The following is a 23,515-nucleotide window of genomic DNA, read 5'->3' on the forward strand; positions in this document are numbered from 1 at the left end:
AAAACAAAACTTATGTCTATGTGAGTGATCGCATTATTTCACCGGCCTTGAGTTTCTTTTCATTTTACCGATCCACCTCTAAAAAGCTTTTATCCAACTATGGAGTTCTCTACCACTGCCAACGTTCCTGATTACCAACCAATATATCTTAAGCAACACTAATGCGGGCTTCGTCCGTATCCGTTAGCTCCCACCTTGCTTGGGACTTTCTGAACATGCAGCCAAAAGGCCACGTTCGATGCACTGTCAAGTAATAAATAATAACACCGAAATCAATGACCAATTCACTACTAAATAATAAATATATTGTCAAATCAAGCTTATAAGTTTTTTTTTTTGAAAAAAACATGAAGCTTCATTAAGTAAATTTGATCAGATCATATACTCATATATGACAGCTTGATAAAAGACCTGTTATAGATAAATAATGGTTTAGAACTTATCATTTGGTCAATGTTTTGTTATATTGTTGTGCATGTCAATTGACTAATTCGTAAAAGAAAAAAAAAGTTATGTTGGAAAGCACGTTAGGATATGCCCTTTTCTCAGGTACCTGAAGAAGATAGCTGTGAAGCCAATCTAGTGTCTGAGGGAATGAGTTCGCTGAAATGTCAACAACGGTCAATCCCTGAATACATTTAACAAAAGGTAAGAAAATACTGAACCCAAATGGTAATCCAATGCGAGATAAATGAATGCAGCATCTTACTGGGAGAAAACAATAGCACATGAAGGGTACATGAAAAAAATATACATCAAACCATTTTTTGAACTAGAACATATTTACTCCATTAAAATGATTGCACGAGTACATGGTTGGCAACTGCATGCAGTAGTAGGTAGATTTTTTTTTTTTTGAAAAGAATTCATGATTTTCAGTAATAAAGGAAAAATCACCTGTGATTCAAAAGAACAAAGATAGTCCTGAATAAGCTTAAGGTTGTTTATAAGCTTTCGATGATCCTGAACAATGGGAAGTTCACATAACACAAAGTCAGATCTTACTCAAATGAGCTAACAAAGCTGAGTACATTACTAAGAGAAGTACACATATTAGTCCTTACCATTGTATAATGATGAATCAATTCTTACTGTCAGCAATACTACTAAAAGTCACAATGTGCAGCACATGTGGCATTTCACTGTTAGGTCCTATTTTTTATAAGTTGTCTAACATAGAGCAAGATGTTATAATCATTCAATGACAGGTGCAGATTACAAGCATCCGGATTAAATGGCATTTTTCCTGGCGTGAAACAAGAAACCATTGTGCACTAACTTATATGAGTACCTGAGGAAGACAATTATCCCTGGAAGCCCTGGTGGCTATCCATTCCTCTAACAATGCCTGAACAAAACAACAAAGCCAATCTGAATGAGAATAGTGAATATAAACAAATGAAACAAATGACAAGTGCGGAATATATAAAAAACAAGCATCCATGACATCGGGTATTGATTACTGGGAGCCTGCATCCATTCCCTTATTCTACTCAATAGTTTTCAGAGGTGGCACTGATGTGAAATAAAAATAGATAGGTTTAAAACTCAACAGTTGTGGACGAATTCATTGGAGTGAGAGGACAAACCAGAACAGACAGCATCCAGCATCATTGATGCCAAGGAATGATTTAGTTGTTAGTCAAGTTTCTACTAGGTTATTGCTTGGTTAGGAATATGATTCTCCAGTTAGTTGGTTTGTTAGTTGGCAGATAAACTATCAAGGCTGGCATATGTCTCTTGGTTGATCATCAAAGACCAAATTAAATCCAAAGTTTGGGGGATCGGAGCCTCCTGCCACAGTTGGCTGGCTGGCTGGGGATGAACCCAACCACAGTAAGCAGGGCAATCACTTGCCTTGAGCCTATCATTATCGCATCTTATGCGAACTCCTCTTTCCCAATATGGAACTAGGTTTAATTTAATAAAAAAAAGAGCAGACAAGTATCTAAATTTGTGACACAGAGAAAACAGACCTTGTGATCAAAATCAGACATCCTCAACACAATTGGGACTATTATTGGTTCAGCAGCAGGTTTGTCCTTCTTGGTGGCGTTGTTTTTCTGTAGGTCCAAATCCTTATGTCCTTCACCTACAAAACAGCAGCGTGATCTCCCCTCAGCAGTGCGACCGGAACTAACAAACCGGCCTGGTTAGTCAGATATTTGGAATACTGGAATAGTGTATGATTGGGTCTTTTGCACACTTGTTTTCTTATATTGGGCATTCTCCCTACTTGCACCTAGATTATATTGTCCAACTAGTGCATACTACATAGTAATACAAATTAAACTTGCTTTAGTCTGCATGAACCTTGTGGTGTTTTTACTGACCTTTCCCCTCTGGGATTTAAAATTTACTTCCATTTGGCTTACCTTCAGCTCTGGGATTTTTCTCTTTAGAACATGCAGGATCAGAAGAGCTAATTACGTGGCTTTTAGCACAAGATAGCCCTTCACTTATTCTACCCTCCTCAGACATGCACTCCTGACTGTCATCCATTCTCTTCTCATGTAGTTCGTTTTCTTGTTGCTTTTCTGTCTTGCTCTTTACAGTTGCTGGTGAATTTTCAGATTCAGCTACCTTTTTCTCCATTTTGGAATTATCATCTCTCTTTTCCTCGTCCATCAAATAAATACTTGGATCCAAATGAATTCCCTGCAATGAAAATATTTGTTAATATTAGATATAATCTATATAGAAATATGCACAGGGTCATGCTGTTAAAAGAAATTGATGGTTACATGTTCTGTGCTTACTTGTGAGGCAGCACTAACAAAATGCAGATAAGTACTACCGGTGGATCTATGCAGCACCAACACCCCTCCTGACCTTCATAGCCATGTCACACAATGACATGTACAGGAGGTAGTGTGGTCTGATGGGGTTGTTGGGGGATTTGTCAGTCATGCATATATGACGCGTGGACCATGGTTGACCGAGTGATCAAGAGGCAAGACATCATACCTCGATGATAATTGGCTTCCCATCTTTCATGGCCTTCTTCAAATCACCAGCCAAACCTAATCAATATTTAGACAACCAGAAAACAACCCAGTGAATAACCAGTATCCAATCATATCCGATGCAGAGAACAATTTATTGTGAACAAAAAAAATCCCCACAAGATATCACATACCTTTGCGAACAACTCTGCATTCTCTGCAGAACTCTGTGATAAGCTCTTCAGGAGAATCAAAATCCCGAGCCCACACGGGCACCGAAGTAAGAGGGGCACTGCAAAGAGAGAAGAGGGGGTGGGGGCCAAGAGTGAAACAAAGAGATTATATAGCAACGGATAATGGAGACGAAAGAAATGAAACAACTTACTCTGTTGATGTCCGTAGCAACTCATACACCATGTCTGTCTATATGTTACAATCAGGAAATGCGTTGGTAAGGTAGAAACTATAACAATATTGGAACATAAAACATGATAAATGCAACAGAAAAGGAAAGTAAACCTGCAAAACATTTGGTAAATTCAGCCTTCCAGCTAGTTGCGTAGCAATTGTTGATTTTCCCGTACAAGCAGTTCCACACACTAAAACTACTAGTGGTACTCTTTGATGATGGAATCTGCAAGACAAATAGAGCATAAACATACTGTCCAAATGCAACTGAAGTAGAAGTTTGCGAGGGTAAACATAACATGAATGTCATAATGGTGCAAAATGGAGCGGTTACGCAGATAAGAGTATGAATCACGGACAAACCAAATTATGTGCATATTTTTTATTAGTTCAGGATTATCGTAGTGATGTTACAAACATCACGTTGCAAATACCTGGTCATCATTTTATACCGATTAATATAATCCTCGCCGTATCCCCGCTTCTCCATGAGCTGCAAAAGTAGTGCCTTTTGAGTTAGAAATTGACGAGCATCTTTAACACCCAAAACACAGACGCGCACTCGAGGCCACAGGAAAAGAAAAAGACATGCACAGAACAGGAAGAGATAATAACAAGAAAGTAAAAAAGAAATCACCTTAAATAGGTTAGCCTCTAAGTCACTCTGAGAACTGCAAGATTCCAAGCTATATTAGTGTAAACCCAAGAGGCAATCCACACACATAATTGTAAAAAACAGGAGGTGCAGCATTGTATATTATACAGATGGCAAGGAGGATGAGTGGAGTGTCCCAAAACAATAACAGCAACAATGGTGCGTCAAAATGATACGGAGTAGATAGATAAAAGGAAAACTAAAACTTGAAAGGTAGTAAGCAGTGAGTGCAATGTATTGTTGGTATAATAAGAAAAAGAAAAGATAGTGAGAAGGGGAAGATGAAGATACACATCAAGGAGGCTGTTGTCGACAAGCAATTTCTTGAGTTCAAGGGCAATCTTAATGGCAACATGATTAGGAATCTGAAAAGAAGAGGAATCCGTCATGGGATGATGAGATCCCAGCAGCCATGAAGAGGGGAGGGGGGGATCTGACCTTGGTGACGGTGAGCATCCTGCAGAGGAGGAACCTGGAGAGGACGTAGTAGTGATCGGCATTCTCGCCAAGCCACACCTTGACCTTGACGAAGTCGTACTTGGAGGAGGCGTTACGGGAGGGGGAGGGCTTCTCCTCCTCCTGCTCCTCCTCCTTCTCCTTCTCCTTCTCCTTGTGAGTCTGCATGCGAATGCGAATCGGATTGAGAGAGTGAGGAATGAATTACTACTTATTATTAGCAAATAAACAGTAGATGGAATTAAGAAGAAGAAGAACCTGAGAGTAGGAGTGAGATTGAGATTGAGATTGAGAGAGGGAAGAGGAGGAGGAGGAGGAGGAGGAGGGCATGTCCACCATGCGTGTTTGGAGGAATGGTGGTGGATCTGCCCCTGACGCTGCTCGCACCATGGTGGTCTGGTCGATCGCCCCCCTCCCCTCCCTTCAAAAAACAAACAAAAAGAAAACGATTTTGATTCCCTTCTTCCCTTGCACGATTGATTGATCGATCGATTGATTGATTGATTCCACCACCACCATTCCTTCACAGAATCACAGGAGAGGAAAGAAGAAGAAGAGGAGGAAGAAGACGACGACGAGACGCCGCCCCCTGTTGCCACGCTACGCTGGACAGGCCCAGCCCATCTCCCATCCTCGTCTGTTGGTTGGCCCCCATCCATCCAAACTTCTCCAGCCCAACTTTCATGGCTACGTCTGTCCAACAAGATTATGTCTGTTTTGCACCCCCTTCTCCTCTTGTTTGGTTCCTCAACCACAAAACTAGGTATAATGCCTCCTCTAACTTTAAAACCAATGCAAACCCACTTCATCGATGGTTTGGGAAGTGATTATTACTGACATGGTAGGTTGACCGCTATTAGACTAAAATCACAAACCCTCTAAACAGTCCAAGTCTGAGTTTTAAACGGCAACTACACTCACTTTATTAAATGCTAATACTTTATCTACTTTCAATATATTTATTTTTTATTTTCGCAAACTCTGTTAGAATGATGGTTTGAAAATGAACTTGTTACGGAATTGCCGGAAGAGAAAAAAAAATAGACATGTTCCAAGATAGAGAGAGTATGAATTTTACTTATATATAATAATATAATTGTAGAGGCTGCAGCACATGATAGGAGATTCCAAAAGTACATATGCCCTGCCTGCTTACCTGCGAATTAAAAAGAAATGAGCACCACTAGTATAGATGTACTCCAGTATATATTACTACACTGTTTGTTGTTGTGCAGCCAGTCCAGCACCTAATTCCAACTTCCTTTTCAGATGATGATCGTTACTGGTAAGTTCGTAGAACCAACTGTAAAGGCAGCTTTGCATCGGGCATTAATTGCTTTATACGGAAACGCTACGGAAAAAAAAAATCAGTGCATCGCAATATTATGCACAAGTTCGGGAAAGTATTTTAAGCTCCCTGAGGAGGTGACCTTGTTCAAACGCCATCCAATAATTATAAAGAAAATAGAAAAATGATGAGATTCACAAACAAATCAAAACTTATACTCATTGAGGCCCATTTGAATGAAAGGATTTATATAGGAATTTAATAGGATTTAAATCCTATAGAAAATTTTCCTTTTTGACTCTTTGATTTAAAGGATTGAAACTTTCCAAATCCTATGAAATTACTATGAAATGACATAATGTATTTGGATTTTGGAGGAAATATAAAAAGAGCTTCAACCTTGGAAAATTTTCTTTGAGTCCATCTCTCTCATCCAATTTCTGTATTTTTCCTGCGCCCCAATCAAACGACCATTCCTGTGTTTTGCAATCCTGTGTTTTATACTTCAATTCCTATCAGAATCCTGTGTTTTTCCTATTCCTCCATATTTTCAACCCTGCGACTCAAAGGGGCCTTAAGAAATAATAAAACAAATCCATCTATGAATTAATCTTTTTTTATTTTTTTATTGTGTTGATCGAATTTAAATATGATTTTTGGTATAGCGATAGATGTTACCGTACTTTCTATTTTTAATATTTGAATCTTTTATAACCATTTACACGGAACTTAAGAGAAAATGTTACACGAGGGGATCATTCATCTCAAAACATATGAATTTTAGAGAATTTTAATTCTATAGGAAAAAATTTTATGAATGCCTTGGATTCAAATCATATCGAATCCATTGAAATTCCTATGAAATGAACAATCTTATAGATATTTTGGAGGAAACTTAACAAGAGCTCAAAGCTCATGAAAATTTTTCTTTGAGTTTATCTCTCTCATCTGATTCATGTGTTTTTTCTACGGTCCAATCAAACCGTTATTATTATGTTTTTCCTGTGTTTTACAATTTTCTGTTTTACACTTTCATTCATGTTAGAATCATGTGTTTTTTCTATTTTTTTTATTTCTACGATTCAAAGGAATCCTAAGTTTTGAACGTAAGCAAGGTGAAAGAGGAAGAAAGGAGAAAAAAAAAAGAAAGACAAAGTACGGCTAGTTGATTGCAACCACAGTCCACATGGCTTAGGGGCTGTTTGGTTTACAGTGACTTATTTCAAGTCCCTGTCACATCGAATGTTTGGACACTAATTTAGAGTATTAAACATACACTAATTACAAAACTCATTCCATAAGCTTGGACTAATTCGCGAGACGAATCTTTTGAGTCTAATTACGCCATGATTTTGACAATGTGATGCTACAGTAAACTTTTGATAATTATGGATTAACTAGGCTTAAAAAAATCGTCTTGCGGATTAGCTCTCATTTATAAAATTAATTTTTTATTAGTCTATGTTTAATACTCTAAATTAGCGTCCAAACATCTGATGTGACATAGGCTAAAAAGTTTTAGCCCCATCTAAACACCCCCTTAATTTACAGCAAATGGATGAAGGAATCTTTTTATCTCCCTAGCTACTACTGTACTAATACGTCAGAGTTTCAGAGAGCAGCAGACAACATTATCTTGAAAGAGAAAAACAGAGGGAGCAGCTAGACTCCATGCAGAGAGAGATTCTCAGGGTTGGAGAATGGAGATTGCCTTGGATGTCTGCTTGTGATGAGATCGAGAGCTTCATTACTTAAATCTATTTCTACTTTGACTGCTAGCTACATGTGAATAGAGTGAGACACTGAGACTCACTACTCCCTCGCGAGTCTCCCTCCGTCACTTATATTTCTAAAGGTTTTTTTACAAGAATCAATAAATATATAAAATGAGATGGTGAAAAGATTATAATTGGTTAGGAAAAAAAATTAAATAAGAGATAGTTGTGATTAATTGAGATGAGGGATAGATAAAAAAGATAGCACATTTTAAGATAAATTTACTCTAAAAATGATTATATTTTTAAATGGGTGGAATGAAAACTTGCCTACAAGTACATGAAAAGATACCAAACTCTCAAGAAACATCGTGTCGTTGTTTCCATGTCATCTAAAGATTATAAAAAAATTAAAATTTAATAGGATATATTAATATGTGATAGATCACTCACAAACATAAAAAGTCAAATTTAACTTATACAAGTTTAAAAAACAATAAAATTGACTAGCAATAGTTTAATTCATTCTTTTAGTTGCAGCTTGTAAAAATTGAATTTATTGAAAATATTTATCTATTTTATGAAATTTATTGAAAATATTCCAGTAACCATTTGAATAATAAGCAAACAACGTGAAAAATCTTCTCGAGTGTTCAAAATCCATTCATTGTTGCAAAGTGAGCGTAACTTAACTGGTTAGGTTCTTTATGGTGGAACCAATTCATACAGGTTCAAGTTATAGAATTGACACGTGTGTGATGCTCACATTTACAGCTAATTATTCTTTCAATGATAGATAATGTAATCGTCGATAGTGAGGCGTCTGTAATGATTTCGTCAATCTCAAAATATACTAGTCCAGTCTTGCTGAGATGCTCCTAAGAATAGGATGTGTGCATGTTATGATGGTACGTGTTTTTACTGTGATCTTTTGAAAGAAAAATCTATTCACTAGTGTATACACTCGTACGTCCTGCTCGATCGATCAATCGAGCCATACCTGACACGCTGCTACCTGTGCGGTTGAAAATTCTTCTTGGCCTGTGTCGACCAATAATAAATAAAAATGCACTCTTGTCATCATCGATACATACTGCATATTTATCACTGTAGAGCCATCGGGTAATTTCAAAACGGGAGCTGATACATACCATTGTTTTTTTGAGTTGCTCAAAGGCCTTAATTTTGAGCATGTGCATTCCATTCAAATTAAACCTCCTTTCTTGAGCAATTCGGTTTTCGCTGACCCTATATATCCACCTCCTTAATTTGCGGATCGGAATACTAGTTGAAGAGACGAATTAGCGGATGAGAGGGCTAAGTCGGAAGAATCATCAACAGATCGAGGGAGTTGCCACCAGCAAGTAGGGAGCGCGCGCGTACTTTCTGGCGCGCACCCATGCATGCTGCTATTGCTAGCGTCCAGCGGGAGCACAACTCAAGACAGAGAGGACGATCGATCGATCGATCGACATTACACACAGTGCACGCACATATATATATATATATGTATATATATATGTGAACTAGTAATTACTAGTCCATGCATGCATATGCATATGTATATTAGTACTTAATTATATATGATGATATCGGAATTAATAACATATATATATATATAAGGGTAGAATAATAACAAGAAGGAATAATTAGGGAAGAATGAATGGGTATAGGAGTAGCTAGCTAGGAGGAGTACTGGACGAAGGAACGGTAGAAGGTGTTGGGCGTCCAGTTGAGGGGGATGACGTCGGGTGCCACCAGCGTCTTGCCGGAGTCGCTCCGGATGCGGATGGAGAATGGCGCCCGCAGGCGGTGGTTGGAGTCCAGCCTCCACACCGACCCCCACGACTCCCGCATCGGCGTCCACCTTCCTCCTCCGGCGCCGGCCTCCTTGAGGTCCACCTGCGCCACGTCTCCGTCGCCGTTCTCGTACTCCACCAGCACCGCCAGGTACACGGGGCTGGACCCTTCCTCCACGTGGAATCCCACCTTGAGGCCCGGGAACTCGCACGGCACGCGCGCGAACTGGACGTCGATGATCCCCGCGCGGCGGAGGTCGTCGGCGCGGCCGGGCTTGGCGAGGCGGCCGAAGGCGATGCCGCTGAGGTCGAAGTGGTACTGGGAGAGGGGGAAGTAGTTCATGTCGGTGATGGCGACGGTCTGGGCGTTGCCGGAGCAGGCGGGGTTTCGATTGCACCTGACGCGGTAGCAGGAGCCGCAGCCCTTGCCGCCCTTGTACAGCGGCTGGTTCCCGCACGACGTCATCCCCATGAACGGGTACTGGTTCACCTTCTTGAACCCGCACGCCCCGCCGTTGTCCGCCGCCCCGGCGCCGTTCGGCTGCCCGTACCACGTCGCCTTCGCGTTCCCCCACGCCGCCGCACCACCGATGGCCTCGCTCTCGTTGTACCACCGACCTTCACCCTGCACCGCGCTGCTGCCTTTGCACCCCTGCATCACCACTAATACTAGCAGCAGGTAGTACACTACTACTCCTACATCACCGCTAACCATTTCGATACTTGTGCTTACAGCTTGTTGCTGCCTGCCTGCCTAATATACAGGGCCGGCCGGGGAGGAGAGCAACGAATTGAAAGTACCCCTCCTCTAGCTATTAGGAGTATATATGGAGCTAGTGATCACTCAACTATATATAATTAACAACTCCGGCCAGCATCTAGCTAGTACAGTTGTTAGGTACAGTACAGTAGTGAGTTGCAGCAAAGCAGAAACCAGATCGAGTAGCGTGGATGCATTCAGCTGCAGCATGGTAGGTTGCACAGATCGAGGCCGAGAACGTGCCACCTTGTTGGGCTGCACATGGCTAGCCTAACCTGCCCTCATCTCTCTGCCTACCTTCCCTCCTTCCCTTTTCTTTTTCTCTCTTTTAATTTACCATCGATTCCCTCTTTTCTTTTTATTTTTATATGAAATATGAAATGTGGCCATGCATGCATTCACACCTTTTACTTCTTTATATATTTAACCCAGGCACCGCGCGAATCAAATCATAGATTCGATCGATCGTCATGCATACATAGCATTAGTTTATCAACTACTTTCTCTGTACTAATAATTACTTAGGACATGTACAATGGTTTTTATTTGCGGTCTCTCTTTATTGTCATGCAAGTATATTTGGTGACGTGGAAGAGAGAGGAAGAAGAAAAGAGAAAGATGGTTGCTACGCATGACAACGGTATAGAGTTGGCTCTTAGCATTTATTAGAAAATTTTTTTTGTTGTATTGAGTCTAATAAAGGAAAGATGACCAGTAAGAAAGTATTTTAGTACATTAATGGTTAGAGACCGTATTGTCTTAACTATTGTAACGTGATAGTCTCTAATTAACGTAGAGACTATACCGGTCTCTACCTTTGTACTTGCCCTTATCGTTTTCGACAAAGAAACGCTCTAAAAAATCTTTAGCGATTATTTTCTATTATAACATATTTCAAAAATATACGATTTTATTCAAATATCTTATACTCTTGTTGTTTGTAACACAGATATTTAAGAAATTATTCATAGAAAAAAAAATAAAATTCGACACTTCAAAACGATAAAACGAAAAGTATTATTCATACTGCCCGGAACTTCGCCTACTATACCTAGCTAATCAACCATAAGCACTACATAATTATCAGATATTGAGATCTACTCTAATCCAGGAGGATCATGCAGGCATACCACATAATTAATTTGTCCTGGGCTCTTGGCCCACGTTACCTAGTTCTTCTACTATACAGATAGTCCAATTTGGCTCCCTCAACTGGTAGTCCAATTTGATTCTTATTATTGTTCAACGTTACACCGGGTATCTTAACCACTCCAATTATTAAAACCGTGTAAAACAACAACCTCAACTGTTTTGAGGATGATTTCACTGACGTGACATCCACGTAGCAACCCAATCATCAAAGAAAATAAAAATAGGCGTAGGCCTACAAGTAAGTGAGAAAAAAATATGGGAGGGCATTTGTCAATGCTCACTTCTCCCCTCCCCATCTTTCCCTAGCCGCAACGTGCTTGAGCTCGGGTCCGACATTGGCGGCTCACCTTGGCTTGCTCCTAGCCTCCTCGAGCTCGAGTCCGACACCGACGGCCTCACCTTGGCCTACTCCCTGCCTCCTCAAGCTTGGGTCCGGCACTAAGGTGCCGATTCAACCAAAGAAACATATTCAAAATAGCTAAGGGAGCTGGTACCGTAAACAAAAACTGCCTTTAAAATAGCTAAGGGAGTAGTTTAGTACCGGTTTTAATAGTTGAAGGGGTTGATATATTCGTTTTTACGGTTGATGGATACGGATGGGATTCACCTAATAGTTTGTTAGGGATTTAAATTGGACTTCTGTGACTGTCATGCATAATGCCTCGGCCCATATGGTAAGCAAATCCCGACGCAAGGAAGTCGGAGTACGAAACTCCGATTGGCGCTTTTTTTTTTTTTTGTGTGGCCGACCCGTTTATCGCTTATGATATTATACGTGACCATTACTTTGACATTGATTTTCCGCAGGCCTATTGAAACGAAAAATGCATCACCCTTCAGTTCTTTTTTTGGAATCACAGAAAAAATAAAAAAAATACAGATCAATCAAAATCGACTTTGTTTATTGTTCAGGCTTATAAAAAAAAAGGCAAAAACGGCGGATTGAATTCGGATATTAACCGCCTCATCGGTCATCCACTCTGCCTAATAAGTTAAAAATGTTTATTAGGAAATAATAATTAACTTTAAGTAAAACTCTTGTATGTGCGCGCGCATATATTTGTTATTAGTGACTTAAAAATTAATATCTCTAATAAAACTATGTTGAAAATATTTTAAAATTAATTCTGAAAATTCAAATGTTGGCTTTGACTTTGACTTGTTAGGCCTAACAACCGATGGAGCTCTAAAACTCCGACGAACCTTGGTCGTGATATTAATTTTTCCTGGTCTATCGCAAGAAACCCAATTTAAAACGAGCAAACGTACACATTTGTAATGATTGGTTCTAATGATGAGTAACTAGTTCCAATAACAAGGGGAAAGAATGTGTTTGTGGCTTAATGGGCTGGACGCACGCAAAAGGCAGGCCTAACACCTCGGCCCATCTTAGTGTCCGACGCCGACGGAGCCCTTGACGTTGCCGAGAGACTGCCTTGACGTTGATTTCCGAGAGACTGCCTTGACGTTGATCCCCTCCACCTTGATTTTTCGGCAGGATTATATTATTGGTTTTTGCTATAAATCACCAGCGTGTTTTTTTCCCAAATCGCACTAGAATTCCTAGCCTTTGGATGGACATCAAGATTTGTATAATGATATCGGGCCCGCAGCCTTTGTCAGGTTAGGATCCGTTTTGAGTCGACCCGCTTTCGACCAAACCTGATCCAAATACGATTTCGCGATATTTCCGACACAGGGTGGGGATTTTTTTTATTTCAAACAGTGCTACCCACTCTCAGCGCCACACCTCGATGTCGTCAAGGCGAGGGGGAGAATCAGGCGGCGGCGATTCTCCTCGCCGGCGGGAGGAGGCCAAGAGCACGACTCCTCGGCTGTAGCCAGGCTCAGCCGGCGGGCGCAGCGCGGCGCCCTCCGCTAAGATGTCGTCGAGGGGGTGGGGCGAATCTGGCAGCGGCGATCCGCCTCGGCTGCAGGGGGATTCCAGCTCGCGCAGCAAGGCTAAAAGCTGGACAACATCGCTGCAGCCAGGCTCAGCCAGCGAGCATGTTGCGGCGTCCTCCGCCGCCGCCGTGGAGACAGGCTTGGAGTTCAGCAAGGTTGACGGCGAGGCGCACGCACCCGCTCCCCTGCACTTGGCAAGGCACCAACAGTTGTTCTGTGTTCATCAAGCAATGATGCGCTGAATCGCAGGGCAGTTGCTGGTGGTCTTGATTTGGATCCAAAAAGGTCAGGTGTCAAGATCCAAAAAAGCAAGGTGAGCATGTGTTCTTTCGTATGTGTTTTGCCGCTAATTTGCTGATTCAATCTTATTGCCCTTCTTCTTGATTTGTGTATTTGTTTAATGTATTAATGCTCCAAAAAAAACAGGTTGGGGGGTGGGGGGGGGGGGGGGGGTTAGATCTGTTGGTTGGGAATGTATTTTTTTTTTACACGAAGGTTGTGTGTATGTTAGTTGACACTGGGGACAAGATCTTGTGATGGCAGTTTTGTTTTTAGGATTATTTTCATGATTTGACTTTGTTAGGTTAGCAGGTGTTGACAACATCTTCTTGGGAGCGTCAGTATTTTCTACGTAGCTCAGTTCTTAATCATGTATAAATGCATTTCAGTATTAATTTAGTTTCTTATTGCAGTCCTCAAAATTGTCAGTGGGTATTTAAGCACCAGTACCAGGGGTTTTAGAGCAACAACATTTTTAGATCAGATTGGAGTTACAATTTAACGGGAGTTCCATGAATGTGAATAGTTTTGTAGGCAATAATCTAATTAGTAGTAATACTACATTGTCTTTTCGGTTACATGTGTATTTAAAATTTTCAAAAAGAACACTTTATGGCTATAAAGGAAACTAAAATAAATCCTTATCTACTAAGCATGTTCTGTAATAATTGATTTTATCAACTCTTGCCAGGAAAGGATGTTCTGTTTTGCAGTAGTTTTGTTAGCTAATTTAATTTCCTTTGTAGTTTTGTTAGCACCAGTGGATGCCTGCTCCTTGTCTTCCTGATCTTTTTCTTTTCCAGAGACTCTTGTCCAAATTTTTTTAACTCTCCTCTTTTGGATTTTGTGGAGCATGAGAACTAGAATTAAGATCCAGATTTTCTTTTCTGCTCAACCTGAATACATTTGTTCCTTATTTGCATCCTCTTCCCACAACCCATTTTGCCGAGGACTTTTTCTTTGTATTGTTCAGGGGGGATGTGGGTTACATGCACGTACAATTTTGTATAAAGAGTTTATTAGTTTAGTTTTATCTTTACTAGCTGGAATATATTGAAATGAAATCTGTCTAGTTCTAAATTTGGCCTAGTGTAGTTGTAGAGGGTAATTCCTATGAGGAATTAGGTATGCCCCACAAGGAGGTTGGTATTGTCCTGGCGGTGGCATGTAGCCTTGTGGAGGGCACTGTTGGTTAGGAGGATACCCATTGTTGCTCTCACCATACATGTCCTTGCTTGCAAAGTAATATATTAGTTTTGTCAGCCATTAGTTAGATAAAAGGTATATAGTTTTAACTAAATTTGGTAAAACTAAAATTGAGTTGCCAATTTTTGGATTGAAGAAGTAGTCTCATTTTGTGGACAATTTTTTTGCTGAGAGCCTATGTTTGCAGAATGAAGGGGTCCTACCAGAGCAATGGCTCCTAGGGCACCTAATGATGTGTTGTGATGCAGGTTTAGTGATTCTATTTAGTGCAAAGTTCAGTAAATTTTTCAGACGTGGATGTGATGGCAAAGTTCAAGTGGTTTTGTTTAGTGCAAAGTTTAGTAAATATTTCAGCAAATATCATCTCCCAAAAAATGTTCAATTAAGTAATTAACTGCATGTTTTTTGCTCGGTTCAAACGCTAAGCATTTTTTTTGTCATTTAGGTAAAAGGTGATAACATGAACCCACGATTTTCTTCAACTAATCGAAGAAGGTAGGCACACCAAGTGTTTTTTTTTTCCACCCAATCTGCATGCTCCAAGACTAACAGAAAGCTATTTTTTGTTAATCTGCAGAATCCCATGCTCCACTACTATTCATCCACATGTAAAATTACATTGAATTTCCAACAATCAGGCACAACCAAGTGGCGAATTCAGTTTGTATGAAAACTACGTCCCTGAGTTGACGAGGAGTGATTTTTTTCTCTATAGCCTATGGGCCAAATGCTAGCCCACAATACTAAACAAAACAGGTCAAAATGCTAACCCACAGAACAAAATGGGCCAAATGGTAGCCCACAGAACAAAACGGGTTCTATCGCAAAAAAAAAAGAAGAACAAAACGGGTCCAGGAGGGAGATCCGATCCACCTGGCAAAGTGCGAGGATGGCAAGATCCATGCGGCATGTGCGCTCGCATCGCTGGTGAGGATTTCCATCGGACGGACAGAAAATCTAGTGCGTTTACAAATTTTTTCACTAGGGTGACACATAGACAGTCCCTATATTATTTCATTAAAGAAAACAAAACGACCAATTAATTGGTGGATTCGGAGATTAAAACTCCAACGAACCTAGCTATATACGATCGAAAAGGGAAAATACAATTAAATTACCTTTCTAAACTTTTATGGTATTACTATGATTTACCCCCTCAATTTCGATACGCGATGTTCTGCACGCACAAAAATCATCAAATCGGACGGATTACCTCTAGTTGATTTCAACACAATTTCAATCCGATATCTGACACACATGTCTTCTTCCTTAACCTCCCCCCACCCCCCTCCCCCCGCATGAAGTTGGATCAAACCACTACAACATCTCAATCTTCCCCGTTGATAACCACCACCATAAGCGCAGTTGGCGCCGGTAGGCTCTCCCTGCCACTGTCCTCTACGAGCTTGCCCACTCTAGCTACCGATGTGCTCATGAGCTCGCCAACGCCGTCTTCGTGTCAAATCCATAATTTGAGTGGATCAATTTTGCTATATATTTATCGACAAATTTTTCCTCAAAAATTTGACAGATATAATTACAGTACAATCGTAGTATAATTATACTGTAACTTGCATGTAATTACACTGTAACTATAGTGTAACTTGTATGTAACTTTCAAAAATCTCTCCGTAACATGTTATTTCGGTAAAATGGAGGTCATGGGAACAAATTCTTTCACATATGTGTGTGCTATGATTTGTTTTCTTCTTCACCAAAACAAATCTTTTAATAGATCTAACGATTCAAAATTATGTGAAACTTACATATAAGTTACAGTGTAGTTACATGCAAGTTACAGTGTAATTACATATAAGTTACAGTGTAATTACACTACGATTGTACTATAATTACATCTGTCAAATTTTTGAGGAAAAATTTATCGACAAATGTATAGGTAGTCCCGAGTGGATTGAGTGGATCCATAATAAAATAGAGGCTAATGTAAATAATAAGATTATTTGAGTGGATTGTATATATGCATATATAATTAATCTTTTAATAAAACTAGATGAAACTTCGCGTGTTGCTCGGGAGTTCTGTATAATAATAATATAAACAACATGTAAGATAATATAGATATAGGATAAAATCATTTATGCATGCCACACTTTCAGCTGGCTGCTGGCAGGCCTCTAGCTGTTTGTAGAAACTTCAATTTTCTTTGCAATAAGGAAACTAAATAATTAAATATTTGCTGTTGCTGTCTCTTGTTGAGTTCCCTTGTAGGTTTTTATTTCACGGGTCGGTATGATGCAAGTACGAAGCGTATATATTATTCCATTTCACGGGTAACCTGGCTTCTTCTAACCACCATCCATCTACTGATTCATTTCCTTTTGTTTATGATTTTCTTCCCTGACCTGTTTGTTACTTTTGTCCAAAGCTGGCGCTGTATATACGTGCACACAAGCATTGCTAGCTTGTAAGACAAAACCTGTGATCCATGCTTGACTCTGCACGTGATATATAAACTTGATTGATCGATTGATTGTTTCCGTCCAATAGCAACTTAGTAACACAGACTTGCAGCTACACTCATAGTATGCCACTTGATCCTACTACAGACAATCTCATATATATGGCGGCTCAATTTGCTACGTGTAAGCTAATACCTTTCAATTTAATTTCTTACAAAAAATAACTCATGACTAAGCTGGCCTTAATTAATTTGGAGATTAGCCTTAACTTATTTGTAGACAAGATTTGGTGTGGATGTATTTCATACCTATCTTTATATCTCTTGGAATATTTTCGTGAATGTTGTGAACTTGGTGTATGCACAATCACACACCTTGCCATCTAATTATTACTTCTTCAATCTTAAAACATAACAATTTCTAGCTACTATGTAGCTATATTTTAGGAAGGGTGCAGCATGCATATGTAATGAAAAGTTTACGTTTGCTGAATTTACTAGTATCAAATTAAAGTTAATTACACACATCACATTGCCAATATATATGGTGAATCGTTATTAGCTTAATAAGCAACCCAGCCTCAATATGGTGAACATTTGTTGTTAAAAAAAGTACCACCACATTGATCTTTATGTCATGTAGTCTAACAAACAGTTACATAACTAAATTGTAACATGATAATTTAACTCGGTTCTTTTCAGAATATTTACCGGATTGTTGAAATAGTTTATTTGGTCTACATTTTGAAAAATACATGTGTTAAAAGAGTTTTTTTCTATTGTATTACTTGGACTACTTATTTTAGGTTACTTATTATATTTATTTAACAAAATACTTAATTTACTATGATAAGCACGTCAATAATCAGTAACAACAATCTGCTCCATAATATGTGAAACTAAGCTAAATAAATGGTAGTGAGGTGATCACCCCTTGAGAGGAAAAATTAAATTAGCAATTAAAAAAGTGGGGATCGGAGGGTGGGGATACGCATGGTGGATGGTAGCGCTAACTGGTAGCGATGGATGGACATGTATGCAGGGAGGTCAGATAGAGTAGTACAGTACACAAGAGCATATCGATCATATGATGAGTCGCTCCAGCCACATGTGACCCCGGCCGGCCGGCCTGCAATCTAGCCATCTGTTATCTATCCATGCATCGATGTATGTAGGTATGTATGATGAGCAAAACAGCTAGCTAGATGTTTGCATCAACCATATATTTGTCATGGTCCTTGGTGGAAGTAGCTATAAATACGGCCGATGGAGGAGGGCACAAAAGGGGCAGTAGCAAGCAAGCAAAGCTAATATACATAAATTGATCCAGGGATCGATCGAAATTAATGGCGGGCAGGAGCAGGAGGAGGTCGTTTTGGTCCGTGGGCGTTGCGGCTGCTCTGCTTTGTCTGCTGGCCGCCCATGGCTGCAGCGCCAAGCATCACAAGCCCAAGCCTACTCCCGGTGGCATCAGTGGCAATGCTTCTTCTTCCTCCTCCAATTCCAGCACCCCCAGTATTCCTCCTCCTGTTGCCCCTACTCCTACTGCTCCTACTCCTCCTATTCCCAGCCCCGGAACTGGAAGCAGCAACGGCAGCAGTGGCGGTGGCGGCGGCGGGTGGCTGAACGCCCGTGCGACCTGGTACGGCGCTCCCAACGGCGCTGGGCCGGACGACAACGGCGGCGCGTGTGGGTTCAAGAATGTGAACCTGCCGCCCTTCTCGGCCATGACTTCCTGCGGAAATGAGCCTCTCTTCAAGGACGGCAAGGGATGCGGCTCCTGCTACCAGGTACGTACAGTACACAATTAATCTCGATCGATCTATCTTCTTGTCTGAATTATATATATTCATTCATTCATTCTCAGCCAGCCAATTCAAATAATTCTCTGCTCATCGATGGATGCGGTAGCTAGCTCTAGTGTGCAGGTCGATGAGCCCGTGACACATATGTACAGCGCAGGCAGTACTGATCGATGCATGGACTGAGTGGCTGTAAATTAAATTAAATGGATGGATGTGATGCAGATCCGATGCGTGGGGCACCCAGCCTGCTCGGGGCTCCCGGAGACGGTGATCATCACGGACATGAACTACTACCCAGTGTCGCTGTACCACTTCGACCTCAGCGGCACGGCGTTCGGCGCCATGGCCAAGGACAACCGCAACGACGAGCTCCGCCACGCCGGCATCATCGACATCCAGTTCAGGAGGTACCATCTAACCGCAATAACCAACTTAACTGCATGGCATGCATGCCCTCCCTGGTCGGGACTCGGGACCCGACCCACCCCACTAGTACTTAATTTTCTTTACTGTAACGAACAACGAAGACATGCTCTCTGCTGGGGCCCACAACAAACAACCAACCACTATACCACTACCACTAACTTTCTCTTTGCACTTTTGCACCTAAAAACTTTTTTTCCTTGGAACTTTTAATTTTTTCCGTTCCAATTTCTTCAAATTTATTTAACTTTTAGCTAGCTATTGGTATTGCAAATTAGTTAACTGAAAATCGATCGAAAGAGAAGTAAGTAAAACAAATAGTGAAATGAAAATGCAGGGTGCCTTGTCAGTATCCAGGGCTGACGGTGACGTTCCACGTGGAGCAAGGGTCGAACCCGGTGTACATGGCGATACTGGTGGAGTACGAGAACGGGGACGGGGACGTGGTGCAGGTGGACCTGATGGAGTCGCACTACAGCACCGGGGGCGTGGATGGGACGCCGACGGGGGTGTGGACGCCGATGAGGGAGTCGTGGGGATCGATATGGAGGCTGGACACCAACCACCCGCTGCAGGGGCCCTTCTCCCTCCGCATCACCAACGAGTCCGGCAAGACCCTCATCGCCGATCAGGTCATCCCCGCCGACTGGCAGCCCAACACCGTCTACAGCTCCATCGTCCAGTTCGACTAGCTAATTACTACTCCTCCACTCCTTGCCATTGCCATGCGTATACCATTAATTAGTATATACTCCATTATTTGCCATCTGCACATCATCGAGACGTCGCTTGTGACGTCCGTTTCAGTGCGTACGTACGTCTACCCCCATCCATCTACTTGCATATATGCATGCCTACTACTTATATGCATGTTGTACTCCTCCTTACTTGATTACATGTATGCATGCAAATTAATGAATCAATCAATGGTCGGATTTTCTATATATATAACTACTACGGTAGTACTATACACATGCATGCCATGCACTCTCCAGCTAGCTGCTGCTTCTTGTTGCATCGATATATCGGTTGATCTGGGCTTAATTTCAATTATATATATGTATATTCGTCGTCTCTGTCGTCGTACTACACATGCATGCATGTATCCCTCACTTGAGAACCCATGCATCCATCGTACGTGTGCGTTAATTTGATCCATCTATAACATACGTACGCACGTACTTTCATATATAGCTTTCAATATTAACAATAAGCCCGGCCGCAGCATGCAGGGCACAGATGAAACTAATATATATATTCTAGTAGTCCTACTAAGTAGCTGAGTCACCCGCAATGATAATGTACATCTCAGCAATATACTAGATTAATAGTAAACCACATTAATAGTATGTCTACATGAGTATCTATAGCTCTCTAACCCATTGTCTCGTTTTTCTCTATAGACTTCTCCAGGTTAGTAGATAGTTTTGCTTTCTCTCTTCATTTAATCTCTTTCAAGTAGGAAAATATGCTGACATGGATCTCTTGTAGAGAGCCTATAAATAACTATTGCGGATGCCCTAACGAACATATACATATATATTCGATCGATCTTGTCACTTTCAACCCGTGCAACCTGCAAATCAATCACAAGAGCTGCTTTTGCTTTGGTCTTTTTCTCTCCACTGCATGCTCGAGATCGATCTGTATCTGTTGTGTGGTGGACCCATGCCATGCATGCATGCATCAATATAATCCGTCCATAGCTAGCTAGCATGCATGCGTTCACGGGCTTTTGGCCTTTCTTCTCTCCCTCCAACTAGCTAGCTACCGCACATATGCATGCATGCATGCATGCTGCTGCTAGTGGCCATATATATTCCGGCTTGTGACTTTGTGAGCCCCGGCCCCATATATCCGTTTCGATTCTTCATCACGCACCACCAACGACTCATCAGCAACCACCTCACCATGGCCATGATATAGTTAATTACGTACCATGTACTTTTTCCGTTTCACAATGTAAATTATTCTAGCATTTCTCATATTCATATTGATTTTAGTGAATCTAAATATATATAGATTCATTAACATCAATATGAATGTGGGAAATGCTAGAATGACTTACATTGTGAAACGGAGGGAGTATATATATGTTGCCAGTAATTAAGAACTAAGATCGATGGATATAACACAATTAAATCGCTTTACCATTTTAAAGATAAGTCCTACAGTACAATTCCGATAAGCTTTTCTTTAAAATGAACCGAAGGACTTCATGGTGCCTGGGCTCCAAGGTACGAAACACATAAATTCTCTTAAATTTTTAAAAAAATTCAAATGGTGAGTATATACCTAGACATAAGAATTTGATTCATACCTATACCTAGCAACAAACTCAAATTTATTTCACAATTCATTATTACATACCTAACTAATTATATGTTTGGATGTTATATACCTAAAACCAAAATCTAACAAAAAGATGTTTAAACTCAGTTCAAACTTATTTGAACTTGTTAGTAAAGAAGTTAATGTTCATACCTAAACATTTTAAAAAAATTCAGACTAATTCAAATTGGGTATATACTCAATTTGATTGGAGCCCAGACACCATGGAGCCTCAATTATTTATTTTTCCCTATATATCCCATAGCAACAATCTTGTATTATACAGGGAAAAGATAAATAACGGAGCACCACGTGCTGACAAATCCTACATAAATACTCCCTCCGTTTCAAAATATTTGACACCGTTGACTTTTTAAGTACGTATTTGACCATTCGTCTTATTCAAAAAATTTAAGTAATTATTTATTCTTTTCATATCATTTGATTCATTGTATATACTTTCATATACACATATAGTTTTATATATTTCACAAATTTTTTTAATAAGATGAACGGTCAAGCATGTGCTAAAAAGTCAACGGTATCAAACATTTTAAAACGGAGGGAGTATGAAAAAGCTTCAAAACCGACTGCCGTTATACGTAACCGGTCACCATCAAGGCGTCAACACTCAAAGAGTACAAACACATTGTCCTACAACAACATCTGTAGCAGAGAACCATGCAAGTATAAACTCCTAGCCATCCACACCAATAAATTACGGGTTATCGAGGAAGAGGACGAGAGAGAGAAGAAAATACACTTGTCCTTTGCGTGAACGCATTAGAGACTTCCAAGAGTACCGTACCAACGAAGCTCAAATTGAATGGAAGTGGGAAAAATGGGACCTCCCAAACAACTTGTCCTGTAATTAAGGTCGATCACGACGCCAAAAAAACGTCGCCGCCACCCGTCCAAATTAAAGAATCATAGAACTGATTTTCACTTGAAGGGTAGTCTTGCTCAAGAGAAAGAGGAAGATGTCTCGATAATGCTCCCAAAGATAACCCCATCGCCTAAAAATTAACATTTCCATTAACAGACCAAAAGACGACTCCTCCCACCAAATTAAAGCACAGACCAATATAGGCATGTGTGAAGCTATAACAAGCCCTCAAATTAATTAGTCACAATAACATATTGCGTTGCCAACATACATATATCATCACAACATAACTATAAAATACTCCCTCCATTTATTTTAAAACACTTTGATTTTTTTAAGTCAAATTTCTATAAGTTTGATCAAGTTTATAGAATAATGCAACGACTTTTATAACACCAAATTAGTTTTATTAAACCTACTAATATATTTTAACACTGTGTGTTTGGTGTTGAAAAATATCGTTAAGTTTTTCTATAAATTCGGTGAAACTTAAATAAGTTTAATTAAAAAAGTTAAAATGTCTTGCATTATAATATCAAGTGAGGCGTAGTTTGGAAACCTAACTAATATTATGATAGAGTCCTGCACGTACGACTCCACACCCGCATCCGACAATGCCTCATCTACCAATGGTGTGCCTCAGGGGCGGACCCAGGGGGTGTGCCAGGTATGCACCGGCACACAAAAAAAAACTAAAAACTTATAGTACATAGCATGTATTAGTTTGGGGCAAAAGTTTGAATGAGTATGAACGTACGCATGAGCCAGCCCATCATAGATGCCTGTGTGATGTGTTGTGCGCTTTGCATCGTGCAAGTTCCCCGCTTCACCTCGCATTCGCGTATCCACTTGGCATCGTGTGAAAGGTAGCTAGGGTCAGGGCATCAGGCGTTGTTCCACATTCAACGAGCGGCGGCGGTGACACCGAAGACATGGCGAAGCAACGTCGATGCGCGCACGGTGAGTCTGTGAGCAACGCAAGGAATGCAGCCAGCAGCAACCACATTGACCAAGGCAAGCAAGCAGGTCCAGCTTCGCATCATCTATCTAAAACTTCAGATACAGATATACTCTTTGGGACTT

At 40.5% G+C, this 23,515-nt stretch overlaps 3 protein-coding genes and 1 pseudogene across 4 annotated transcripts; 2 read left to right on the top strand and 2 right to left on the bottom strand.

Annotated features, from left to right (window-relative positions):
* Position 1: 1 nt before the first annotated feature.
* On the bottom strand, positions 2 to 5,015 carry LOC127765360 (uncharacterized). 2 transcript variants are annotated; one of them, XM_052290242.1, is made up of 15 exons: positions 4,801 to 5,015; positions 4,447 to 4,626; positions 4,300 to 4,373; positions 3,991 to 4,024; positions 3,788 to 3,846; positions 3,465 to 3,579; positions 3,331 to 3,368; positions 3,140 to 3,237; positions 2,968 to 3,023; positions 2,376 to 2,658; positions 1,977 to 2,092; positions 1,292 to 1,348; positions 898 to 963; positions 554 to 628; positions 2 to 243 (listed from the first exon to the last, which is right to left on the bottom strand). In XM_052290242.1, the coding sequence occupies exons 1-15, from the start codon at positions 4,852 to 4,854 to the stop codon at positions 184 to 186; spliced, it is 1,365 nt and encodes a 454-aa protein (XP_052146202.1). In that variant the 5' UTR covers positions 4,855 to 5,015; the 3' UTR covers positions 2 to 183. The 2 variants fall into 2 exon arrangements, with proteins under 2 accessions (XP_052146202.1, XP_052146201.1); XM_052290241.1 differs by having other exon boundaries at positions 4,723 to 5,013.
* A 4,041-nt stretch (positions 5,016 to 9,056) lies between these two features.
* LOC127767226 (expansin-B8) lies at positions 9,057 to 10,074 on the bottom strand. Its single transcript, XM_052292493.1, has one exon. It carries the CDS (start codon positions 9,979 to 9,981, stop codon positions 9,151 to 9,153), a length of 831 nt encoding a protein of 276 aa, XP_052148453.1. The 5' UTR covers positions 9,982 to 10,074; the 3' UTR covers positions 9,057 to 9,150.
* A 2,858-nt stretch (positions 10,075 to 12,932) lies between these two features.
* LOC127768523 (uncharacterized) lies at positions 12,933 to 15,238 on the top strand (annotated as a pseudogene).
* Positions 15,239 to 18,159: 2,921 nt separating this feature from the next.
* LOC127767225 (expansin-B7) lies at positions 18,160 to 20,191 on the top strand. Its single transcript, XM_052292491.1, has 3 exons — positions 18,160 to 18,777; positions 19,015 to 19,199; positions 19,553 to 20,191. The coding sequence occupies exons 1-3, from the start codon at positions 18,334 to 18,336 to the stop codon at positions 19,905 to 19,907; spliced, it is 984 nt and encodes a 327-aa protein (XP_052148451.1). The 5' UTR covers positions 18,160 to 18,333; the 3' UTR covers positions 19,908 to 20,191.
* The last annotated feature ends 3,324 nt before the right edge of the window (positions 20,192 to 23,515 follow it).

Source organism: Oryza glaberrima, chromosome 3, assembly GCF_000147395.1.
Source record: "Oryza glaberrima chromosome 3, OglaRS2, whole genome shotgun sequence".
Lineage (NCBI taxonomy): Eukaryota > Viridiplantae > Streptophyta > Magnoliopsida > Poales > Poaceae > Oryza > Oryza glaberrima.

Coding starts and splice junctions, on each gene's coding strand:
- LOC127765360 (XM_052290241.1), bottom strand. CDS start 4,854: ATGGTGCGAGCAGCGTCAGGGGCAGATCCACCACCATTCCTCCAAACA. Junction 4,374..4,446: donor GGATGCTCACCGTCACCAAG/GTCAGATCCCCC, acceptor TCTTCTTTTCAG/ATTCCTAATCATGTTGCCAT. Junction 964..1,291: donor GGGATAATTGTCTTCCTCAG/GTACTCATATAA, acceptor CCCATTGTTCAG/GATCATCGAAAGCTTATAAA.
- LOC127767226 (XM_052292493.1), bottom strand. CDS start 9,981: ATGGTTAGCGGTGATGTAGGAGTAGTAGTGTACTACCTGCTGCTAGTA.
- LOC127767225 (XM_052292491.1), top strand. CDS start 18,334: ATGGCGGGCAGGAGCAGGAGGAGGTCGTTTTGGTCCGTGGGCGTTGCG. Junction 18,778..19,014: donor GATGCGGCTCCTGCTACCAG/GTACGTACAGTA, acceptor GATGTGATGCAG/ATCCGATGCGTGGGGCACCC. Junction 19,200..19,552: donor ATCGACATCCAGTTCAGGAG/GTACCATCTAAC, acceptor ATGAAAATGCAG/GGTGCCTTGTCAGTATCCAG.